Genomic DNA, 19,573 nt, shown 5'->3' with positions numbered 1-19,573 from the left:
CATTTTATACATTTTTTCAATGTTTTCCTTTTCATACATTTTTTCAATGTTTTGGTTTTCATTAGTTAATATGTAAGTGGAGTGTGTTTAATGTATATGGCAAGTATGTGCCACGTCGGACCTCTCTCCACGTCAAGATTAAACTGAATCTTAAATTAAATCCAGTTTTCAGCTGAATCCGAAGTGTTTAAATAAGGAAAAGCATAGCAACACTTTTATTTAGAACTATTTACTCAAATATCCCATTGCATTACCGACCAAATAAACCAAAATTATTTAACTGTTTTTTATTCTAATAAAAAATTCTAAAATATGAAATAACTCAATTTTTGAAAATCTTGAAATAAGAAAATAACTGAATTGAAACAAATTTAGAAGAAAATTACTCGTTTCTCACCATTGTCTTATCCTTATTTATTTTATCGATTGATATGAATGTTGATATGAATTTGGTTCTCGTCATATTGTTGATCAGTTCTTGCTCTTGGCAAGCTTGCCAATGCTTGCCTCGTAAGTATTTTATTGATTTCTTTTCTGGTAAAAGTTATATTCTCATTTTCGAATTTTTTCTTAGCAATAAATGATACCTCAAAAAATCAAATCACCGGGTTTTTCGCCTTTGAAAAGTACTTCCAGTTTCCAAAGCTTCATTTTCTTGCGCAATAATCCGGCGTTTGAACGGAGTTAAATGTTCACTCGTGTATTGCAGTAGCGAAAATGGTGGCGGTACCGGAGTCTCCGGATGTTCTGATAGAAGCGCCGAAAAAGGAGCTTCGTGAAAATTTGAAAGGAGAAGACGGAGCGGATGAGAGCAGCATCCAGTTCTCTACCGAAGGAGAGGAGGACTCGAAGCAGATGCAGCAGAGAAACGACAGGTTGGCCACGCCCACAAAGTCAGAGCTCTGCCCCATACAACCAATACAATAACACCCCTGTATATTATTACTCTAGAATAGAACCGTCTGACTGGCGATAACAAAACAAACGAATTAAACATTTTAAACAATTAATTAATTTTTCCGACTTTCGATACGAAAGTAACGGAATATTTGTGCTCGGGGTGGGTTTTTTTCTTCAGACAAATTTCGACTTTTTAACTAGCCATTTTTGACGGATTTTTTTATATCATTCAAAAGGTATTGTTGTCCTGAGCTTAAATTTGAAAAGATATTTTACCTGTGATCATTTTTCGTAAAGCTATGAGGGTTTAAAGATTGCCATTTTGGCCATTTTGACCAATTTGGGACAATTAACGCGCGATATAATTCGCGCTGTCAACGCGTAAGCGGAGATTTAATCCGTCTTATAAATCGTTCCAAATTGGTTGAACGAAGCTTATTTGCCATGATTGATGTGTTACAAGGAACGAAAACTATCTTTTTGTACTTTATATGGCGTGTGGGGGGATGATTTTCATAAAAAAATTCAAATTTTAGGAAAAAAAATTTTTATTTTATTTTATTTCATATAATGTTTTTATGTTATTACTGCTGCTCCATAAACCTTCAAAAGCAGTCGGAACATTCAGGGCTTCGGCCTGATACGAGCAGTCTTGTTTCACTTTTGGCTGCAGCTTGGGCCTACTCGATTTATGGTTTGACCACATTTTGGTCGATCCGGATTCAGTTGAAACAGTTTAAATTAAGGGCGCTGATCTGAATGAGTTACTAAGAAATTGAAGTTAAAACCGTTTCCGATTTGACAGCCATTCCGTGCCAGTTGTAAGGGCTCATTAGCTTTCCTTAATCATTACTCCGTATACGGCTCTTAATATTTTAGACTGGTCTTCTAGAATTGCTTTCTGGATTGCAACATGACCCGTTTCTATCTCTTCCTTCTCGACTACTAGTGCATCTTGAGGATGATGGCACCCAAGAGATGAGTCAAATGTGACCCCTTAAACTCAGAAATGAGTTCACCCACTCAAAATTGCCTTCGGTTTATTCGGATCTTCTTGTTCTTTTTGTTTCGACCATTGAAAAGGGAGTTTTTGTGTTCGGAAGTGTTTTTTTTTATTTTACGCAAAATCAGTTACCACAAATAAGCATTGGAATACGTTTAGTAGTATATCATTTTCAAGCATTTTTAGTCGTGATTCGAATGATTTTAGAAAGTTTCTAAAAATGTCTCAGTGTCGAGAAAAACAGGCTTGAAATTTTTGGTTTTCGGTCTATCTTTGAGCGAATAAAGTGTGCGTGCAGGCTTAGTTTGTTTTTCACGCAAAATCAGGTACCACAAATAATCATCGGAATGGGTCGAGTGAAATCAAGCCATTTCAGCTCTCCCAATTTTTTTAGTGTTGAGAAAAACTGTTTTTAAACGTCAGAGTTTTATCTCAATTTACTTGCACAGACACAGTAACCGGCCATGCTGCTGAAAATGAAGCTCGTATTTTATTGCTCATTTGTTCTGTCTGTCAATTGGCAGGTACAGTTCACACAACAATGGAGCCGGCCTCATTGTTGACAAGCCAAAAGAGGAACAGAAGAACAAATTCATCAGTCGCAGTGAAAGTGAAAAGGAGGCGAAGCTGATCGAGAAAGACCAACTGTGGGCGTCGCTGACGGATGCACAGAAGGCCAAACTGGCTGGGAGGGACGAGGGACATCTAAGTAAAGACCAGGCTGGTCCAGATATGCCAGAACACCACCCAGAAATTTCCCTTGAAGGTCAACACGTATTTCTTTTTTGAAGACTTCAATTAGTACCGCGCCTCCCTTTAAACAAACCAACGAGTTATAATATGAGTGACCTTTTTCCTAAAGTTAATGGCATTTACTTTCTGTGGTCAGTTTTATTATTGTTTATTCGTTCATCTAGCGCTAAATTACAATCGCTGCTGGGCTGGGGGGATATTAAATCAAGCTAATGAAAATTTTTAAAACCAGCTGAAATTGATATAATTGAAGCCCTGAGCTCATTTAAAAAACTAGCCCACTGATTTTTTTCTTGAAAATAAGGGAATTGAAAATTACAATTTTGGGATGATTACAAGTGTTCTCTTATATAGTGGTTATGACATAGTCGTTAAATTAGTTCACTCAACTCATTTAGTTTATGTTCAATCATTATCTGTCAATTAGTTTCCGTTTCATTCTGGTGCTAGACACAGTTGACAGGTACTGAGCGTCTGCCACATTTGTTCGACCTCTAATTTAAAGTCTTTATGATCTTTGATATAACTGAGTTGGTTAATCAAAATGAGAAATGAAATGTACAAAATCAAGCTCTTTTCAACATGGCGCAGCATGCAGGACAAGGTAGGAATTACATCTTTTCGGTCGTCAAAAAATGCCAAACCACCGATGCTGTGGGAATCTGGATCAATCGCTTCCAGTAGGGGATGGTTGCAAAATACTCTAATAATTGCAAATTTTTACTTAGGGGATACCCTTATGCCGGCGCAAATAGGGGATTCAACTACAGATGTAGATGGGAAACTGTGATTGGAATCGGGCAAAACGTTAAAAGGGGAAAAGGACAAAACAAATTGCATAAAAAGAGACCACATCTGGATCTGGGTGCTACACGCTATCTAAGGGTGCTAGATTCCATTAAAGAAGAATTCAAAAAGAAGCGGAATGAGACCTATGAAGTATTCCAACTATTATCGCGCAAACAACGAATTGGCGAGTTGCTGGAACAGTTCCATTCGGTACTAAAAAGCCTTGCAGCAAGATGCAACTTCGGAATGCTGAGAAGAGGGATTCCGTTTTTTTTGTCGACATAACGAACAGGGAAACTCAAAACGAGCTATGTAGATCGACGAAACCCCAGAAGTGCTGTACCGCATGACGCTGTCGTCCGAGAGGGGTGACAAATATGCAAAGGCGTACGTCTTAGCAGCCGGAGAAACAAGCTCAACAAGTTCACCGATGGGGGAAGGAATGCAGGTTAAAACAGCCGGTTGATGTAATCAGGGGCGGATACCGAAATAGCCGAGGGCGCGGACGTGGATCACGCCAAGGAAGACGAGTAAAGCAAAACATTCATGATTCGGGGCCAGGAAGATCACAAACGAAACGATACTGCCGGAAGACATGGATGATGGAATTTCAAGTCACAAGAGCTCCGTTTGATGGGTTAACAAGCCGTTGCTTCAACAAGACTCATGGAATTCGGATAGTTTAGGAGATTATCTGGTTATATCGATTAGACCGAAAAAGAGCACTGAGCTGCGAGTCGCAGGCGCAAAACTAGCTACAGTAATTAACGGAAAAATTACCTGCGTATGGGCAGATAGTGAATCGCCGATCTGAATCTTCACGATGGGAGAGCTCTGCGATATGGATCTTAACGATTGGAGAGCTCTGGAAAACGCTTGGCTCCACCGGAGTAAAACTATGCGGCTTAACACCGGAGGACCAAAAGTTCCGAGACTACAGAAACACCCCCACTTCATTTACATGGAACGATGAAGGTGAACCTGGTGTCCAATGGCTGGACGACGTCAGCATTCATCAAGGTGATTGGAGGAAACCACCTATCAATAATCGGACGCGATCTAATGGCTGAACTGGGACCCCAGCTAATGCAGAGTGCACCCTTTAAGACGCGGTAAATCAACAGAAACGTTCCGAGTCAAAACGTGCCTCAACGGGTTAACTACAATGCCAGCGCAATTTCAAAGGGTTATGTCAGAGTTTTCACAAGAACAGTGACGATATATCAATAAAAACGAAAGGATCACATATCACCGTTTGAAAAAATATCGAAAATTTTGGTCAAAAAAAATTTGGCACTAAAATTGACAAAGTGCAATTTCGCGCAACGACAATGTAAGTGGTTAAGGCTTAAAATAACCACGACAGGAGTCACCCCGTTAATTCGAATGTGTGACATTTGACCAGAATGGATATAATGCAATTTCGAATTCATAGCCGCTGACCTGGAAGATTAACCGTTTTAGCAGATTAGCGACGTTATTTACGTGATCGTCGTAAAAATCAAAAGATTCTGGAATTTTTAATTTTTAAAAAATTGATTGATGACGTCACACTTCTGAGAAATGTCGAAACGGCAATTTTTGGAAAAAAGTAAGAAGAAAAACACAACAACAAAAGTTGCGATATAATCAACGACGAGAAATAATTAGCAGAGACCGCTCCGTGTTGTAACGGTTGTGTCGCTACAATCGTTACATAGCAATTCACGCAATCGGCGAAGGGTGTTGGGACAGTGTATCCAGCCTTCTGGAAAGGAGATAAGAACGTGACCTGAACTCAAAGTCTTTTATACAAACTTTTAGCTTCCTGGTTATGTCCTGAATTGAAATTAATTATTATCCAGATTCATTTCAGATAATGAGAAGCTAGGAGTTGAGGGAAAGGGCTGATCCATCTTCGATGGAGATGATGATTTTTTTCTACTGAACAACAACAATAGTAATATAATAAATAGTAGTAGCCCTGTTTTTAGGAGTGACCTCGTGGTCTGGGGATACTGAGACCAGCCATGAGCTCACTAATATTGCATATAATTAAGTAAAATTGAGTGTTTTGACCGAAGCCGAAAGCAGTAACGTTTTTGTCGACCCGATGTAAGAAAAACCACCAAAAGAACTGGCTTTGCAGAGACGTTGAAAAACAGCTAGAGTTGTGTTTAGACGCTAGCCAGTCGTTTGAGAACCTAGCTTTTTTTTCCGTCGATATGTACTTCCGGGCGAATGTTACATAGATGTTTTATGGCGCTCCTGGGTGTTATTCTTTTTAACATCATGACCGGCAGGACCGTTAACGAGCACTCCGCGCCGAACGGATGCTCATAATAACGCCCTTAATAAGGCCCCAACCGCCGGGGTGGAAAGGTAGTTCGGAACGCGAAAGCCTTCTGGGTTCCCGTGAATAGCCATTTAACCTCGTTAACACCGAAAATTCACGTTCCAGGAGGGGTGGGGGGATTGGCCGTCCCCTCGTTCCCTGAGAGGTCTGTGACCAAAAACATTGAAAAATATACAAGAAACCAAACAAAAAGTAGTATAGTACCTAAGAAAAACAAAAAACATAAAAAATAACCGAAAAAACCAAAAACATTAAAAAAAAAGTATAAAATCAGTAGCAATCATCCCCCCAGACGAGATATGATCCGACCCTTCCGTTTGTAGTTGTTAGATAAATTATTGTTACAGGCATTGATAACAGTTAGGATCATTACGATCAATTGTGTGGCACGTTTGTGGTGCTTGTACTGTAGGGTTATTTGAGTATTTAAGCACGTTAATGCTAACTTGCGCTCAAAACGGAAGGGTCTCGGGATTAGTGAAGAAAACTGATCCGGCAAGCAGTTCAAGGAGCGGCAAGAAAGGGCTCAAGGACAACAACAATCGACTGTTGGGTATCGTTAAAAGTTTTGGATTCCTTTTGGTACAAAAAGTAAGATATTACTCTGTGGGGGGCTCGACAGTGACTGCACTGTAGTGACCCTTCACCGAACTGCGAATTTCCGAATTAAGCACCTTAATTCGGACATTGAACAAAACCGGAGGGTTATAGTATTACAAGTATTTTTTTATAGAGCCGGTATTAATATTCCTATACCATTTTTCAGTGAAAAACACACAAAGCAGACCGGTTTTTAGGGTCAAAATAACGATATTTTGATCCCCCACAAATCGCGATTTTTGAGATATGGATATTTTTTGAAACGGAAAAAAGCGCTAAATTAGTGAGTTACAATGTAATAGTACTAGTATAGTAGGTAGAACTGGTTAAGTTTAGTTCAGAACTGGTTAAAAGTAATTGGGTACCAAAAACCGAATTTTATTGATTTTTGAAGGAACAAAACGCTACAAAATAAATTTTTTTTTTGAAATTTTTGAGTTAGGACAGTGAAAATTGTTGTTTGGACAAAACTCACTAGTGAAACGACAAGTTTTAAGATCCGTTTGCCGATAACCGTCCGGGTTACAGAGAAAACGAATTTAACGTGTTTGATTTACTGGATTCACCAGTCCGGAGGGGTCCAAATAGCATTGTTTTTGGCAAATTTTTCCAGCTGGAACGTTTTAGATCGTATTTTTTTATATCGAACTAAAAGAGTATAGGCCTTTTGAGCCCGGAGAAAAAATTTTTAGGTCGAAAGGAACAGAATTGCGAAAAAAGTTAGGCGGAACCTATAAGAGAGAAAATTTTTTGATTTTAGAAAAAAGACGTTTTTGTTAATAACTTTGGAGCTACTGGACAGATCCAGTTGATCTTGACACCATTACATCAAAAATTAGTGAGTTTACTCATAGAACCATCAATTATTTGAGAAAATACGCGTGAAAAGTTTTTAAGATTGTTTTTAGCAAATTCACCAATTCGGGAAGGTAGACCCTTCACGTTTTATAAAAGTTTTTTGGAAAGCCCTGATACCCCTACCAAAGGGTAGCAACGGTTGAATAAGGCAATTTTACGCTGTTCTAGACAAAAAGGGAAGGCTAAGGGAACCAGAAGACAATAGTCGAGTTGAAACTGGGCTAGTAATAAGACCCTTCACAGTTAAGGTGAATTGTTAAATAAGAGGCTTAGCTTCAATCCGGAAGTCTCTAGGAAAAGAAAATACAACCTTCCTAGTTAGTACAAACAGCATAATAGCATCGGAGAACGTAACCGGAAGGGTAACGGGTGGTAATTTTGGAAGTCTCTGAAAAGCGATTTTTACAAACCCGGAGGGGTCCCAATTTTGCCAATCCGGAGGTTTCCCAATTTTGCCAATCCGGAGGGGTCTTGTTTTTGCCAATCAGCAGGGGTCTTATTTTTGCCAACCCGGAGGGGTCTTATTTTTGCAATCCGGAGGGGTCTTATTTTTGTTAAGACCTAGGTAGATGGAAGAAAAGGAAATAGTTAAAGGTAATAGGTTATTAGGAGACAGGCTAGGAACCAGTGACTGCACTGGTAACTTGCCTTTTATAAAAGACCGGACCAAAGCAAAACATGTCTAAACTCGGATATTCGCGACACTAAGTCTAAATTGAAAAAGAGTTTGTGTGGATTGAAATCCAAATCTTTTTTGGGAAAGTGATTGGCCTGAGGATTTTAGTAGGTCTAGCTCGAGCAATCCGAAGGCAGATAGGTAACAAAGGACTCGGTGGGTGCAATAGACGTCCACTTGAGATAATTACTGCCTTCAAGTTTTGTCTGTTTGGTGCAGCACCGAACAGAGAAATCTCTTTCTTTAAAAAAAGTTCGATTATCATATTGCGACTGACGAAAATACAAAACACATACGTTTTTCATTGAAAATAATCTCATTTTTCTTCATTTTTGGTTTTAGTTGAATAAAATTTGCGCTTGATTGAGTAGTGAGTACAGTATCTTTTAAATATTTTGATATCATCAGACTGTGCTAGCTTCATATCTTGCAACTAATAATCGATTATTGAGAATAAATTGTGTACACACTGTACTGTGATAACATACAAGAATTCGTGGTCACTATTTAAATGAAAATTTTGGAATTTTTTGTGTTGTGCTATTATTATCAGTAGTAATATTAAAAGGACACTAGCAATTGAATTGAGTGCATAGGCAGTAAGAAGTGGTAAATTGAAAATGAGTCTAGACAAGTCAAGGATACCTAAACTAGGTGATAGCTCCAGGAAGTTCATACCTGAGAATTAGAGAAAAGCAATGAATGACCCTTTTGTGGGAAGGATCACACGAACCCGGACCGACAAAGGGAAGAAAATTTCAGGCATAATGGTTGAAACCAGGAGTCAAAAGTCATCAGAAGGACAAAAGGCAAGGTTACAGGTAGAGGTCCATTCAGACCCGGCCATGGATGAGAACCAGGAGGGACATGGACCGGAAGGGAGAGGAAACAGAAGATTGGCGAGTGAATCTACTCCGGTAGAACAATGCCAAGATTTTGCCACATCCACCGGGACCTTGGACCGATAAGAGATGTCGGAACTGTCCGACATCTTAACACTGAAAGTGTGGCGACTACAAGATCACCCACAGACAACCCCATGATGGTTGAAATGACGGAAAAACCGGCAACGTCCTCATCATCTTCAAAAAGTGTGAAGAACACTTTAGGAAACTTCTTTCCATTTACTATGGGAACGGGTACAGGCGATGAAGCAGAAACCCAGGAAGAAGAAGAGGACGATGACGGGCAAGATGACTTCGGATCTCAAGTCAGCCTCAATAGCTCGACTCAGGAGAATGGCGCATACACCGATAGAGAGACTGGTACCATGGACCAATTTGGCGTGGTGAGGACAAAAAGCAATACCACAAAAGAATGAGGCCAGTCAAGAGACTTTGTGAATATGACGAAATCAGAAATGCGAACTGGGCAGAGTAGGAATACAGGGCTAAGCAACGCACCGGCGGATCCAGAGGTGGATAGTGAAAAGACGTCGAGGCAGAGAATCAAAGCCCGAATCTCGACCAGCACCAAGCTACCTGGGATCGATAGGGTGACACCGCCACTTGTGACGCCATTAGTGGAAAACGAAGCATCAATTGAAGAAGCCTTGACCAACATAGTGGGGAGTATAGGAGAACAGTATCAGATGTCCATGAGAATGAGTGAGCTGGAAAAGGCAGTCCACGTCGAGAGAGAAAGTCTGCGGGAAGAGATCAACCGCAACAGACAAGAAGCTAGCAGAAGCAAAAAACACTTGAAGGAGAGAACGGATGAACACTTAGCAAAGAACCTGTCGCGATTGACTAGGGAGGCTAAGCAAAGAGAATTACGATTAAGAGACGACATGGAGAAGTTGAGAATTCAACAAGAGCAGAATCTTGGGACCCTTGACACGAAGATAGATACGATGATAGAGAGGCGAACTCAGGCTATCATGGATAGGTTGGATGGGCTACTAGGCAGCAGGAGTGGATCAAAAAATTGGGAATCGAACTCGGGAGAACCCAGTAGTGAGCCGAGGGTGAACTTAAGCAAGCAGCAGAATAGAAGAAGGAAATATGGATCCACTAGAGGAAGGGGCAGTTCATCAACCTATACCACAGGGAACAATAAACCCCGGGGCCCAAAGAACAGAGGAAGTTCAACTGGCAAAATACAGACCTCTAACGAAAGACCAGCGCAAGATACACATGCGACTGGCAGATGTGATTACAGGAACATGAGTTATGCGAGCCAAGGAAAAAATAATCCCAGCGAGTCGGACAGGAGGGAAAGTCCAGAGCCCTTATCAGGTGGCAAAGAAACTCAGGCGGGACATTCGAGAGACGCTGCGTCAATGGCCACAGCCTTTGAACCTCTGAACAGGTCCTTGGAAATATTTCTTACGGGGTTGTCGAGGACCAATGAGCGTAGTTAAAAGTCCAGAAGGGTTTTTAAGAAACCAAGATGCTATAAAGACGAATCTGATGGCTGTATCGATACCTGGATAGAGGCAATGAAACTGCATTTTGAGGAAGAGGACTTGTCAGAAAGACAAGATTGCAGTGCACTGACCAGCAACTTGGAACGGAAAGCCCTAAGCTGTTTGATGGCCAAAAAGCAATACCAGCGGGACACTGCTGAGAATCTTTTTGAAATCTTGTGAAATCGTTTCGGCTCAGGGGTGCAAGGACACCAAGCAATGATGCGCTGCGAGAAACGGAGGCAACGTGAAGATGAGACGATAGACAAGTTTCTAGACGATCTGGAGATGCTGAGAAGACGTAGCCAACCAGATGGGTCAATCAGAAGGAAGAACCTGGCAGTAGCCTCAAAATTCATCGATGGTGTGAAGAATGATGAACTTCGAACAATGTTGGCGACACCTTACACACCACTCTCAACCAATGCGCCAACACCAGAGGAGTTGAGACTCAAGTCAAAAGAATATCTTTTGCTGAAGCCTCCATCGAGATCTGGATATTATAAAAACAATTATGGCAATTTTATCAATGGACCAGGAAACCAAGGAAACAACTGGTACAAACCAAGGGACGATATGGACAAGAGACGCTCATGTGCAAATTGCAGCTCGACGGACCATCATGTTTTAGCAGCCCAACTTACAAACAGGGCATGAAGGCAATAGGCTTTAGCAAAGAAAGCAAAGAAAGAAACGAATCTCCGACTAGCGGCAGCCAGTCGAGGAGCGATTTACGTAGCCGGAAGAGCACCAATAACGGTCCTCCACATGGGAAGACGGGATCTTTGGATGAGCTTCTTGGTGGTAGAGAATTTGGACGACGCCGACCAGTTTATCTTGGGCAGAGATTTTGTCAGCAGTTTCGACGTGATGATTGACTAGAGCAACGGCCTAATAAGGATTAGAAACCCGGACCGGAAGTATGTTAAGAAACCAGTTAATAGGATACTAACAGATGAAAACAAGGTACCAATCTTTTTAGACAGAAAGGTAAAACTACAGCCGGGACAAGCGGTAGTAGCATTTTTTAGAATGAGAAAATTAATATCATTAAGTGATAGTAAACAGGTTTGTTTGGTACCGAACCCAAATAGTCAAAGTTCAGTGATTTTAGGCCAGAGCTTCTCGGTAACTCGAAACTCGAAACGGACTGTGTGTCAGTGTGTTATTGAACACACTGGACACCACGGTTTCAGTCCAGCTTGGAAAGAAGCTTGGTTACGCTTTGCCGATGAGGACTGACTATAAAGAGACACAAAACTTGAAGAGATATAAGGTGAAAGATTGCCCTTATCATGCCAATAAAGATATAATTTTAAAAAGGATTAATGAATTAAAATTTATTCATAAATTGTTTTCAATGAAATCTGAAACGGGCGACGGCTTGTCGAGCTGCTCGATTTTTCTGGAACGCCCCTCGTCATAAGAACTAGAATCTGACAAATCGGTTTTGCCAGAAATAGAACACTTAAAAGGGAAAATTGGCGAGGGAGACTTTGAATAATTGCGGGTGGTTTTAAATTGGATCGCGGATGTATTTTCAAAACATAAGGAGGATATCGGTTGTTGTAATTTCGTCGAACACGAAATCGAACTAGAGGAAGGCGCTGTTCCACATAGCGAAAGCGTAAGACGAATGACACCACATAAATCGGAAACGTGCCGAGCGGAGATAGAAATGTTGCTCGAATACGACATGATAGAACCCTCGAAATTGCCGTGGGCTTGCGGGGTAAGAATGGCAAAAAAAGAAAAGGGGCAATTTAGGTTCTGTTGCGACTTTCGTTATTTGAACGCGGTGACAAAAAAGACGCGTACCCGATACCGCGAATAGACGAAAGCCTCTCGTAACTTGGTGACACCAAGTTCTTCACCACTCTGGACTTGGGTTCGGCCTTCTGGCAGGTCCCTCCGCGGAAGAAGGACAGAGAGAAGACCGGATTCGCATGTGAGTTGGGGTTGTACCAGTGGAAGAGGATGCCCTTCGGATTGTGCAACGCAACAGCCACTTTTCAAAGATTGATGGCTCAGGCTTTGACCGGAGTGACGAAAAAGTACGGGAACCTGGTGATGTGTTATGTGTTTGACGTGGTCATAATAACACCCACCCTGGAAAACCACATTGATCGGCTCGATGAGGTTTTTGACTGCATGAAGAGAGCAGGCTTGAAATGCAAACCATCGAAATACGAGATCCTGAGGGACTCAATCAAATATCTAGCAGGAATGGTGGACAGGCATGGTGGGAGGCCGGACCCGGAAGCAGTAGAGGCTGTGCTGACATGGAAGGCTCCCAGAACGGACAAACAACTCATGAGCTTCCTAGGGTTTGCCAATTATTACCGTGAGTTCATAAAGGATATGCAGACAAGGTGTATCCCATGCAGAAGCTAATGCGCAACAAAGGAAAGAAGTTCGAATGGAACGAAGAAGCACAAGCTGCCTTCGAGAACATAAAGCGGAAACTATGCGAAGCGCCAGTGCTAGGTATGCCTACAGAAAAAGGCATGTATTTTCTTGACACAGACGCATCAGTAGTAGCCATCTCAGGAATACTGCATCAGGAGCAGGAATGGAATGGAAGAACAGTTCTTCGTCCCGTTGCATATGGCAGTAAGGTGTTAAGTGACACTTAGATGAAATATGGTGCACCGAAAGCAGAAACGTTTGCAGTAGTCACATTTGTGGAAAAGTACCGCGCATACTTGGGCAGCGCTCCCTTTAAGTTACGCGGGGATAACAGAGCGTTATCCTGGTTGAAGACATACTCGATGGATCAGAGTTATATTGGTAGATGGATAGTGAGATTAGATGGCTACCACATGATAATCGAGCACAGGATGCGCGACAAACACCAGAATGCTGACAGCCTCAGCATGAAGAACGAGTTCTATGAAAGATTGGAACAGAAGCAAGCCAATCCGGCAGAAATCAAGGAAGGTTTCTCGTTTCTGGACAAAAAAACTCACGAAGCGCTTCCCTTGACGAGATGGTTGTATAAGTCTGGACATCCAATCCCAGGTCATCCTGAGTTACATGTAGAGAAAGCAGCCGAGATAAAGATTATATCCAGTAGAAACTCTCTCGCATGAACATTAACAGCCTCTTTTTATTGGATAAAACAGTACAGGTCACACCGCAAGTGATGCGGATTTTGGGTGGATTGTTGGAGAGAGAAGTGACCAGAGATGATCCCGAGTGGTCAGCAGCTATGGCATCACTGACAACCTGCGAGAGGGTGAAGATCATGCCGTCAAGACGACAACACAGAGAAAATGGAAGGGATTGTAGGACTATAGTTCAGCAACTAGTGTCTTCAATACCCCAAAACGTCTTGACAAGCATATCATACAAACGGAAAGAACAGGGGAACGATACGCAAAAGAAAATCGTTACCTTTGAGGACCAGGATAAGGAGGGTGAGAAGGTTGACGAAACATGGTGCAAGATTTTTTGTCCGGGGAGACGAACAGTGACAAGAACCGGCGAGTTCAAAATCAACACCCGGGACAAGAAAATTTGTCCGGAGCGTCTGATGTAGATGAGAAAGTTCCTGATGAGAAACAGGACCTGGAGAATAAAGTTTTGTCCGGGGAGTTCAGATGGATGCAAAGAACGCACAGAACTGATCCGGAGGAGAGGACGTGCTCTATCGCAGACTCTTCAATGGATGACAACTCCCGGAGTTCAGGAATCGACACCTATTCAGACCGGAACTCCAGCTCAGGATCAGACATCAGAGCTAGCTATCCACACACTATTAGTGGAAACTCGAGCAAGGGATCTAGATAGGGAGGTATATCAAGACCCTGACAGTGATAGCTACCTCATAACGGGTGAAAGAGTCTTTGACAACGCAGCAGATGATCTGGAAACAATAGCAGTATCGGAACGTTCGATAAGCTTGTTGCCGCAAAGAGAGGTAGTCAGGACTGATCTTCAACCGTTCATACAAGAAACACAACCATTAGCGAAGATTTGGTGCGTTAAGATGGAAGATGACACGCATCAGCCAGATGAAATGAATAGTCAGATGAGGGTCATGAAGACGTACTTGAAGGCGAGATACAGACTCTCGGACCTACAAAGAGCACAGAGAAATGACCGCTTGACGAGCAACCTGAAACGGTGGATTGAAAATGGAGCTCCGGACAAAGGCGATCTGGAGGAAGAGAGACACGCATTCTGAGACAGTACTTTATGCAGAACGAGGGAAGGTTATATCTGAATTCTGAATAAGGACGGGATCGTGGCTTGCAAGAGAAGAGAAGAGGACAAAGTCCTGTACAAATATAATGCCATAGTGTTGGCGCAACTCTATCAAACAGAACTTTTATTCAGATCACATGATCAGATGGGCCATCAGGGAATCGACAAAGTATACCAGAGGATTCTGAAACGCTTTGAGTGGCCTGGAATGAAAAAGGCATATTGGAAGTGTGTAACAGCATGTCTGTCATGCCGACAAGTCAAGGATCCAAGGAAGTTGCGATTTACCTTGCAGCCCATCGAGTCATCTGAATTTAACGAGGTGGTACAGATTGATGACCAAAAGATATGCATGACAGACAGTGGTTATAATCAAGTCTTAGTCATGATAGATCACTTCACGAAGTATGCAGAGGCCGTGCCCTGCATAACTGCCTCAGCAGAAGAGTCTTGCGATCACCTAATCAACACGTGGATAGCAAGACATGGTTGTCCGATGACGTTTCAATCGAATAACGGAACATCTTTCGTGGGAGAACTTACGAAAGAGCTCATGCGACGTTCGCAGGTGGCTCAGGCCCACTCCACGACATACCATCCCCAGATAATTGGCTTAGTGGAAATGCAAAATAGAACGTTAGTGTCGATGCTGAGGGTATATTGTACCAGGTACACGACCAATGGGACAGATATCTTCCACAGGTGATGGGAGCTTACAAAAGCCCGCAACACTCCACCACCGGAGTTAGTCCACACATGATGCTAACTGGACATGAGAAGTCTTTGCCCTTGACTTTCTTTTACCCGGAGTATGAGGGGAAGAAAACATCACCACAAGTCTATGTAAGGGATGCGATTAAACGTCAACAAGAGTTAAACGACTTGTGTAGACGGAACACTCAGCAGGCACAGGCAAGGCAGAGGAAAAGATTCGATAAGATAGCGTATGGGTAATTCAGAACGTATGGGTATTTCAGAACGTCATACCACCGAAAGGAACGAAAAAGCTCCTAAAAAGTGGAGGGGACCCTTCATGATTACGGAAGTGCACCAGGAGGAACAATTTCATAGACTGAGTACATGCAGAGCCGCTCACTATGAGAACATGAAGCCACACAATCCATCTACAGAGGACTGGTGTATACTTGCAGACATGGAAGAGAAGGATTATCTGATGATGGACCCTGCTTGTGAGGTCAACGAGAAGGGCACCAGGCAAAAGAACGATGGAAATGAGGTCGTAGAGGAAGGAACAAGTCAACAAGTCCACCACTGGACCTAGATCCCAACGAAGTGATCGAAGCAGATGAAGAAACCTTACCCTACGCAGAGGAGGACTGGTAAGACCCCGAACAAATGGAGGTTCCCAAGAATTTGGAACCGATTCTTCCATTTACGATACAGACTCGACAGAGTGACAAGACAACACTCACGAAGAAATATAATCCTTACGGAGAGGACTTCGTAGTGGACAGGATAGATCTAAAGAAGATAGTGGAAGAAGTAGTGGGTCTAGAAGAAATAACTGTGTCACAGGACATTGACATAGTCGATGATCACGACGAGGAGTGGGTCGATGACCTGTCCAAGCCCGAGGTAGAGTTCGACGACGAGCAACAGTAGGCATATGAACAAAGCTTGGCGAAATTGCGTGTCTTGGAATGGTTGAACGAAATGACATCGGACCCAAAAGAGACCAGTGTCACGATTCAAGATGTAGATCGTGGAAGCATGAGATACGTGAAAACCGAAAGGGATGATCCCTCCTGGGCTGCCCAGGAAGGACTATTACTCATTCCGGCTTCCAACCTCAATTTTATATCTGGTATGCGATCGACGGCGACGTCGATGGATATTTTTGCCCGGGGAGTGGGGGTGGGACTTACCCACACTGAACATTTGTTAACAAAAAAAAATTAAAATTAGCAAGAGAAACAGGCGATCTAGAAATAGAAACAGGTGAGGACCCTAAGAAACCGGATATAGGGAGAGTAGTTGAGTCATATTTTAACTTAACAAATGAATACTCAAGTAGCATAACGTTGACAGATAGTGATTTTATACTCACGAGTAGAACATGTACGATAGCGATCACAGCAGACATGAGTCTTAAGACAGTGTTAGCAGTGGATTTTGAGAGAGAATATAAAAACATAGAATTCCTTTAGAAGCAGAGGCCAGGAATAGGAGGCGTAGCAGCTTTGCCTCCGGCGGCGTCGCAGATACCGGGAAAGTACTTATGCTTCTTGGTGACGAGGGCGACGGAGAAGCGGCACGTGGACCCGGAAAAACTAGTCTTGTCCTTGACGAGATTGAGAGACTTCCTTGTGGAAAGGGAAGTGAAAGAACTCGCGCTTCCAGTGTACGATCCGAACCGAGGACGACTGCATCCACCGGAGTTGTACGCACTGACACACGTAATCTTCTCTGATACTAATTTACAAGTATACTTACATAAGAAAAATTACTTAAGTATAGGCTAAGTTTAGGTTGCATGCAGGAAGGCGACATACTAAAAGTGTTGTGTGTGATATGTGTGTTATGTCATGTTATGTGCTTTATTATTAGGACCCTGGTAACAAAGAATTAGTGACCATGAATAACCGAATGAAGATCTTAGAAATAGATCCGAAGTTTGGACTGTCCATTCTTAGGTCGAATTACAAAATTTTAGCAACGAATAGAATTTAATAAATTTTAGGATCAAAATGTTTTTATCTGACTGTTTTAAGTAATTTTCAATATAAAATTAGTGTAAAGTTGACAAATGTGATATTCGCGACCTCTTTTCTAGATCCTGACTGATCATTTAATCATTCACTTGATTTCAATTCATCAAACTGATAAAAGAATCGAATCCGAAAGAACATGGACAACTTTGATTTGAATGATTACATGGACCTGGCAGAGGCGTACGTAGGACCGATGATAGATGCGATCTATCGTCGGCTGATGGATCGAGACTTCGCTCTGGAGCACCCAGAGGTAGTCATGTTGCTGGCAGCCTTAACAAACATCTTGGGGGCATGATAACCGGGGGACCGCCCACGGAAGTCTTTTTGATGGCAGCATACGGAAAAAGAGGAATATTAGAGCGCCTGAAAATGAGGGTAATTAGGTGGAGAAACGGGGCTCTCTCAGGGAGTGACTTGGCGAACGAGCCTGGATTGGGAAGTTCGAGGACCTACCAACCAGGTGAGATGCCTTTGCCCACCAAGCCTAGGCCTGGATTGAGGAGAATGTTTCAGGAAATGAACAGCCAGGCTTCCTCGTCTAGTTCACAACTGAGAGCAGCTGTGCCACCAAAGAGGGCGAAAGTAGAGGAAGGGGTTTAGACGAACGAGATTATGCAAGATCCTAATGGGACGACAGAAGAACTGGAGAAGACCGTCGGGAGCACGATGTTTGATGGGATCGACACTGGCTCCAATGTGCAAAAGTAGATACCCAGTGCATTTTGCAGCGGTGGATGTGAAGAGTACGAGAACGATCGTGGATCAAGCCTTTTCAGTGCCGAAATGTGTAAGACTAGCGAGAATGTCAAAAAAAATCTTACGAGTTACTGTGTAAAATTTTCTCAGCAGTTTCGGAGAGAACCAAAGAGGAGTTAGAATCGATACTGGGAAAGAAGTTCATGGGATACGCCAGCTGGAACTTCAGTGACTTTGAAAGACAGAAGCAGAAAGGATCAACAGTCACGGATTACAATGCAGTAGATGAGAATGATGAAGTCCATCGAATGATGATGGAAGTGGAACCACTACTGGAGGCTTCGGGAAAACTTAATTGGAGGAGCATCATGTCAACACATGATGAATTCCCCTGCCATTGCTTACTGCAAACATGTTGGTACCCCGGGCGTAGTAATCTGGTGTTGATCTGGGACTGTGGAGAGCTGCTCTCCATGGGTTTACCAGACTCATCACAGCCCATAACGATAGTAATAGTGGGAGTTATGATGGCAATATGATGGCTGGAAGCTCATGTAAAGGAGAACAATAGACAGGAGACGCCGACGAGAGAACAGTTACAGGAATTGGATTGTCTAAAAGATTTAGATCTTTTTGAGACAATGTGCAAAATCTTGAACATTCCGATGGAAGTGAAAAAGAAACGGGCCAGAAGACGAATGATGCCATGGTTTAGAGCCAACATGAATGCATGATTGTACGAGTATGCCAAGAAACATATGTAGAAACACAGCAGAGTGTACAGTATGTATCAGCTGGACATCGGAGCGTGAGTTTTCAAGCGAGATTTTGTAATTCATCGGAATGCAGTGACCACCGCCGTGAAGAGAACTTCTAGAAAAAGTGAATGTGACGGAAGGGAAAAGGAGAGAATGTTGAAGGAAGACTTGGAGAGAAACGTGACGTTGTGTCTTCACAATAGCTTCTGTCGAAACAGAGAATCTAACGTTGATCCTCTACCTTGTTGTTAGCAAAGAGTAGAAGAGCAGAAATGTTGGAGGACTGCTTGCAACAGCGTCAGAATAGCTACCGAGTGTTGCAAGACAGAGAGACTGAAACTTGGGTTCGGCCTTCTGGCAGGTACCTCTGCGGAAGAAGGACAGGGAGAAGACCGGATTTGCATGTGAATTGGGGTTGTACCAGTGGAAGAGGATGCCCTTCGGCTTGTGCAACGCAACGGCCACTTTTCAAAGACCGATGGCTCAGGATTTGACCGGAGTGACGAAAAAGTACGGGAACCTGGTGATGTGTTACGTGGATGACGTGGTCATTGCAACACCCACCCTGGAAGACCACATTGATTGGCTCGATGAGGTCTTCGACTGCATGAAGAGAGCAGGCTTGAAATGCAAACCATCGAAATGCGAGAACCTGAGGGATTCAATCAAGTATCTAGGAAGAATGGTGGACAGGCATGGTGTTAGCCTGACCCGGGAGCAGTAGAGGCTGTGCTGACATGGAAGGCTCCCAGAACGGACACACAACTCATGAGCTTCCTAGGATTTGCCAATTATTACCGTGAGTTCATAAAGGATGTGCAGACAAGGTGTATCCCATGCAGAAGCTAATGCGC

General features: G+C 42.7%; 1 protein-coding gene across 2 annotated transcripts in view; it reads left to right on the top strand.

The window, feature by feature from the left end:
- Positions 1-117: 117 nt before the first annotated feature.
- Positions 118-19,573, top strand: part of LOC134847721 (myb-like protein X) — a 30,807-nt gene continuing 11,351 nt past the window's right edge. The window contains exons 1-3 of one of the 2 annotated variants that reach the window (XM_063864908.1): positions 118-510; positions 710-875; positions 2,434-2,669. In XM_063864908.1, coding sequence (XP_063720978.1) covers positions 432-510; positions 710-875; positions 2,434-2,669 — 481 coding nt within the window. In that variant the 5' untranslated portion in view covers positions 118-431. Of the gene's footprint in view, positions 511-709; positions 876-2,427; positions 2,670-19,573 lie in introns of both variants that reach the window. The other variant, XM_063864907.1, reaches the window with a different exon arrangement.

Source organism: Symsagittifera roscoffensis, chromosome 6, assembly GCF_963678635.1.
Source record: "Symsagittifera roscoffensis chromosome 6, txSymRosc1.1, whole genome shotgun sequence".
Classification (NCBI taxonomy): Eukaryota; Metazoa; Xenacoelomorpha; order Acoela; family Convolutidae; genus Symsagittifera; species Symsagittifera roscoffensis.
The sequence above is the reverse complement of the archived record's forward strand: the minus strand, read 5'-3'. Positions and strand labels throughout refer to the sequence as shown.